Genomic DNA, 6,000 nt, shown 5'->3' on the forward strand with positions numbered 1-6,000 from the left:
GTTTTTGAAGGAAGTGTAGGTGGTAAGAACGGTAGGGGTAGACCACGGTATGAATATGACAAGCAGATAAGAGCAGATGTAAGATGCAATAGTTACGTGGAAATGAAAAGGTTAGCACAGAATAGGGTGACATGGAAGGCTGCATCAAACCAGCCTATGGACTGATGACTCAAACACACGACACATGTAAAAAAACTGTACATAAGTACATAATAAATGAAATATCGGTAATAGATTAAAATTTGAAATGTACCCCCTGATTAGGACTTTTTAAAAGCAAGGTGAAAAAAGTGTTTTATGGTCATTATGGAGTTATGTACACTGTAGTAAACAGTATCTTGTGAATGGGGATTCAACATCATTAACGGGATAGAAAGGGAGCAGAGACTTTTCCTGGACTTCTTTACATTAGGAAATATATTGCTGCTGGCAGTAGATAGACAGCCTAGAATACTTCAATCCTGCTATAACCACAGGTAGATTGTATTTATCCTCAGGATTGTGCCATATCAGTGACCAAATGAGCAGATGCTCAAATCAGCTAGGCAAGGTGCAAGGTAATTTTTCATTTACCGGTATTTTAATAATCAGCATTTGTCAACTTGATAATGGGATTATAAAAATGCATATTGGCTCAATAAAAAATGGAGCATTACATTACATTTTAGTTTATGATGAATGCTAAACAAAATATTTTTTGGACCCCCCCCCCCACACACATTTCTGGTGAGCAAGAAATACCAACAATTTTGTGGGGCTAGTTTCGACTTCTTATAAGGAGGGTATATTCTCTTATGTTCAAGAAAATGGAGTGTATGAAGGATCCGTATTCTCACACACTTTTCACAATCGCCATCAACAGCATAGTTACCATTGTTGGGCTTGCTATATACTGTATACCCTAGTTATATCATTTTCTAGTGTGTTGCTGATGTGAAGTTAGTTGTCAATGCTGTTAAAATTATCAATTTTTGATGAAATCTAATGTTTAAATAATGAGTTTGCATTTTATTCTCAAGTGTTGAAGTAGGCCTATACTTTCCATTTACGATATTTCTGATGTCTTTTTATAGTTAGTTTACTGAAACAAGTCAGAAACTATAAAAATACGACTGAAGAAATCTGTGGTACAATTGATCAACAAGACATTTTTCGAAGATGTTCTGTGCACTTCTCAAAACTACCATAATGGAAACATTGTAGTCTTGTAGCACTTGAGTTTAGATGACATGATCAAAAATGTTAAGCCACCCAATTAACTGTCTTGTATGATATTTTCCTCACTGGATATTTGCCTTACATGACTTCTTGTTAAGGGCTTTGTATATCTTTGACAACTCTATGCATTTGTTAGTGAAGAAACATACTGTCAGTGGTAATGTTATGGTCGAGGGTTGAGGTAAGTGTCCCAGTACTCATAATATACAGTAGATCTATCCTCACATTGGCCTGAAGTGAGTTTGAGGGATGATGGCTGGGGAAAAGTATCAGTCTTCATAGTTACTGTCAGAGCTACAGTTCAGCCTTCATATTTTTCACAGCTTCATCAAGCCTTATTAATGCAATAAGCTAAAGAATTAAATGATATTTCAGATCTTAGCTAAAAATATTGGTGTTTTATGATCTAAGTTATCTAAATTTGTATGTTTCAGCAATTGCAAGCCAGCTACAGCTTTTATACTTGGCCATCTGCTCCTGTGCTTGCTTGGTTTCTGTGGGAACATCGACGTGAATTGCCTGGCAAACACATTTTAGAGCTGGGATCTGGAACTGCCCTGCCAGGGATTGTTGCAGCGAAGTGTGGAGCAGCTGTCACACTAACAGATAGTGCAAACTTACCAAAGAGTTTACAACACGTCAAGCATTGCTGTGAAGTAAATGGACTTCTGCCAAGTCAGTTCCGGGTTTTAGGACTTACATGGGGTCTTTTTCTTAGTAGTATATTTACATTAGGTCCAGTTGATCTAATACTGGGTTCCGATTGTTTCTATGAACCATCACTTTTTGAAGATATTATTGTTACTGTTGCATATTTGTTAGAAAAGAACCCACAAGCTAGATTCCTTTGCAGTTACCAAGAACGAAGTGCAGATTGGTCGATTGAGCATTTATTGCATAAGTGGCATTTGCAGTGTGAACACATTCCTCTAAATAATTTGGGAGCAGGTTCTGGAATTGATATAAATACTCTCATGCAGGATCATACCATTCATCTATTAGAAATAACTAGAATTTAATCAAACTAATTTATGTAGTATTTAATCATGGCAGCCAGAGCAATTCACAAACTTTTTGTTGGCAATCTTCCATGGACCGTCGGACATCGTGAACTGAAGACATACTTTTCAGAATTTGGGCATGTTGTCACTGCCTCTGTAGTATTTGATCGAAACACTGGAATATCTCGAGGCTATGGTTTTGTTATATTCAGTATTCAAGGTGGCTATGAAAATGCAACTAATCGGCAAAACCATTCTTTGGAAGGGAATACACTTTCAATTCAACCTGCTTCTAACTAGTGTGTAACTAACATGTAAACAATACTGTAGCAAATGTAGTTTCATCAGAGAGTTACTCAAACTGTGTAATTTATTAATTATATTCTTTTTCATTTACATTGATTAGCTGTACAGTTAGGCATTATCACAGCTATGGCGGAAGGTGGAATGGAAGATTTGTCTCTTGCTCTTCCAGAGATTTTTGAGAGAGCTGCTAATCATATAAGAAATCTTGTTGCAAATTTGGAAAGCAGGCAACTTTTAGAATTATATGCCTATTATAAGCAGGCTAAAGAGGGCCCATGTAATGCACCACGTCCATACTGGTATGAATTGCAAGCGAAACAGAAATGGGATGCGTGGAATGCCCTGGGGGACATGGATCAAGAAACTGCAATGAAGCATTACATCACTGTTATAACTGAAATTGATCCAGACTGGGATTATATTCAGTCAGAGGAAAGTAATGCAGCCTCTTATAAAGGCACTGCTGGTTGGGTTTCTGTTAGTTGTATGTCAAACACAGATGACTTTTTAGCAGATAATGATAAAACAATTTTTGATTGGGTTAAAGAAGGCAATATTGACAAAGTATTGGAATATGCAAAAAGTTCGAATGGAGTAAAGTTTGTTAATATCCCTGATGCAGAAGGGATGGGTCTTATTCATTGGGCTGCAGATAGAGGAAATATTATGCTTTTGAAATGTTTAGTGAGTGACTTAAAAGCTGATATCAACCTGAAGGATGAAGATGGCCAGACAGCTTTACATTATGCTGCTTCTTGTGGGCATGCTGATGTTGTGAATTACCTACTTAATTGTGGTGCTGATCCTAACATAAGAGATGGAGATGGGTTGCTCCCAGTTGATGTCGCTACTGATGGAGAAGTAGAAAAGGCCTTTCGTACTTTTACTATGTCTGTTTAGTTTCTCTGTTCAGTTACATAAAAAGTTTTGCCTCTAAATAGAAATATGTATTTGTAATAAAATTTGTGATAATCTTTTTGTGGGATGTTTCCTCCTCCAGTCCTTAATTATGTTATTTCATGCCTTCTGTTGACATATCGTTGTTTGGATTTTGATCAACCTTATGCATATGTGTGATTTTCCAGTAGATATCTCCTCTGCTTGTTTATCCATCGCCTATTTACTCTCGTACCACATTTTAGATAATTGAGTTGAGGTTGTGTACATTATATTGAGTAATGTAAGCTGATTTACACACTCCATAGATGGTGGTGATTACTCTGGACATCAACTAGTGCTGAGGTTCTGAGAACACACTGGGTCAATATCAATTAACTTACCTTTTTACTTTTCTTTATCCTCTACGTTGTAGCAGTATCCAGCTGTTCAGCATTGATGATACAGCAGGCTTTACTCTTAACGTTCATCTAAGGGGATTTAACTGAAAATTTTGACTCTTGAATAATACATTTACGGTATTTGGCATGTAATCTGTGTGGTTGGGGAGTGTGTTTAGCATAGCGACGTAGCTGCTGACTTTTACCTGGACAGCTGAAGTCTAAATCCCGGTTGATTCTGAGTTGGAATTTTCAGCTGATTAATCACATGATGTCATGAAGAACATCTGGCCTTCGACACCCAGACAAAATTTAAAAAAATAGTTGGGGTGTTTCCAGTGACCTCAGAAATGCGTGGGATAAGCTGAAGAAAGTTTGTAATTCTGTAATCATTCTTACTTGGAAAGTTATTGATCTCCATCTGGTTCTTGGTCTTATATATTCCAGACTTGTTAACTTTCATATACAAGTACCTAAGTGATGAACTACTTATACAATACAAAGTTGACGTTTTATGTGCATTGAGAATTATCATCTGAAGGATAGTCTACCACACAATTTGACTGTCAATTAGCAATCATTGTTTAGTCCAAGATGGTTGCAGTTTCAAATGTGGCCAATGCTTTGGTAATTTTTATTTAGAAAGTCAAATCCCATTGTTAAACTACCGGTATATGTGGGAGATGATGGGTTCAACCAGTCATCAGCAGCCGTAAAGATAACTTTCTGAAATTTTCCTTCTTCACAGCAGCTAAATGTCAAGGTCGTATCTTAATTGTGTGTTAAGTGTGCAAAAGGTGTTTTTGAGAAAATTGCATTTGAAAGTTTGGGATCGTGTATAATTCGCATAGCAGAAATAATTATTTTTTGAATGTTTGAAAAAAGTTTGTACTATTTTCCATTCATAGTGACACAACTGTGTCTTATTTTATGTTTTCCTCTCCTGCAGTTTAAGTGACTTAACACCTTTTGCACACCCAATACAGAATTAAGACTGAGTGCTACCTACCTACATTCCTCCAGCCCTTTGCCAAATCAGCTTTCTATAAATCCGTATGGGTTGGAATGATATTAAACTGCTAGGGGGGAAAAAGAAACAGATCATATAGCTGATAATTGTAAGATAAAATTCACATTGATAACTGCATTTTTGCTTCCCTCATCTGTAATACTCGGTCTCAGGGCAGTTTCATTTGCCAGACATATTTGGTCTCGGCCTGGGTAAAAAAAAAATTACATATTTTTATACTTAATCAACTGAGCGAGTAGGCCATGCGGCTATGGTCTGCAGCTGTGAGCTTGCATTCGTGAGATATTGGGTTCAAACCCCACTGTTGGCAGCCCACAAGATGGTTTTCTATGGTTCTCCATTTTCATACTAGGAAAAAAATGGAGCTGCACTTTAACTAAGGCTACAGCTGCTTCCTTCCCACTCCTAGCCCTTTCCTATTCCATCACTCAGACCTACGTGTGTCGGTGTGACAAAGCAAATAGTAAAAAAAATTAAAGAATGGTAAGCAAGTCCATTTACATTTACATAATATCGAAGAGAAGCCGTTGAAAATTTGTCGGCAAAACCTGTTCCACGCGCCTCTACAATTCGACGATCCACCAGGAAAATATTCTTGCTTACTGTAAAATTCAATACAAAACTCAAGAATACAGACCCCACTGTAACCTTACACGAAACAAACCAACGACACGCATATTTTCAACCGAAGAAATGGCACGAAGATCGAAGCGTTCTGAAGAAGTACTGGGAGGACCGCAAAGCCCGAACAATCCATTCAAAGATACCTGAACGATGGACTGACTACAGTGATCCTATGCGGTCATAAAAGAAGAAAACTGTTACTTACGCTCAGCGTTAGATATAACTGGCTGCAGCTACACGCACCTCTCGCTTGTCGGGTTCGGCCAACTTCCTTCTAGCGATGTATTGGCCTAATCGCGGACCTTGAAGGTCAACGAACGAGTTTGTTGCGCCGCGGTATGGCCATTCCGCCTTTGCATTTTTCGTGCACATACCTCAGAATTTCGTCTTCGACTTTTTTAAAGCGTCCTTGTCGCGGGCCACTGAATGATTTTTTGTACAGTACGCATTTTCAAGCTATCTTTGTCTTCACGCTAACGCCGAATATTGGCTTCAGTTAGGCCTATGCCGTATTTTCTTACAGCTGCACAATTATTCTACATTT

At 37.8% G+C, this 6,000-nt stretch overlaps 3 protein-coding genes across 3 annotated transcripts in view; all 3 read left to right on the forward strand.

Moving 5' to 3' along the window:
* The window catches only part of LOC136875685 (histone-arginine methyltransferase METTL23), a 36,801-nt gene extending 34,564 nt beyond the window's left edge, over positions 1-2,237 (forward strand). The window contains exon 2 of the mRNA XM_067149241.2: positions 1,653-2,237. Coding sequence (XP_067005342.1) covers positions 1,653-2,237 — 585 coding nt within the window. The remainder of the gene's footprint in view (positions 1-1,652) is intronic.
* A 27-nt stretch (positions 2,238-2,264) lies between these two features.
* On the forward strand, positions 2,265-2,519 carry LOC136875687 (SRA stem-loop-interacting RNA-binding protein, mitochondrial-like). The gene has a single exon (XM_067149242.2). It carries the CDS (start codon positions 2,265-2,267, stop codon positions 2,517-2,519), a length of 255 nt encoding a protein of 84 aa, XP_067005343.2.
* Positions 2,520-2,651: 132 nt separating this feature from the next.
* On the forward strand, positions 2,652-3,501 carry anox (anorexia). Its single transcript, XM_067149240.1, has one exon. It carries the CDS (start codon positions 2,652-2,654, stop codon positions 3,423-3,425), a length of 774 nt encoding a protein of 257 aa, XP_067005341.1. The 3' UTR covers positions 3,426-3,501.
* The last annotated feature ends 2,499 nt before the right edge of the window (positions 3,502-6,000 follow it).

The sequence above is a fragment of the Anabrus simplex genome, chromosome 6 (assembly GCF_040414725.1).
Source record: "Anabrus simplex isolate iqAnaSimp1 chromosome 6, ASM4041472v1, whole genome shotgun sequence".
In the NCBI taxonomy this organism is placed as follows: Eukaryota; Metazoa; Arthropoda; class Insecta; order Orthoptera; family Tettigoniidae; genus Anabrus; species Anabrus simplex.

Coding starts and splice junctions, on each gene's coding strand:
- LOC136875687 (XM_067149242.2), top strand. CDS start 2,265: ATGGCAGCCAGAGCAATTCACAAACTTTTTGTTGGCAATCTTCCATGG.
- anox (XM_067149240.1), top strand. CDS start 2,652: ATGGCGGAAGGTGGAATGGAAGATTTGTCTCTTGCTCTTCCAGAGATT.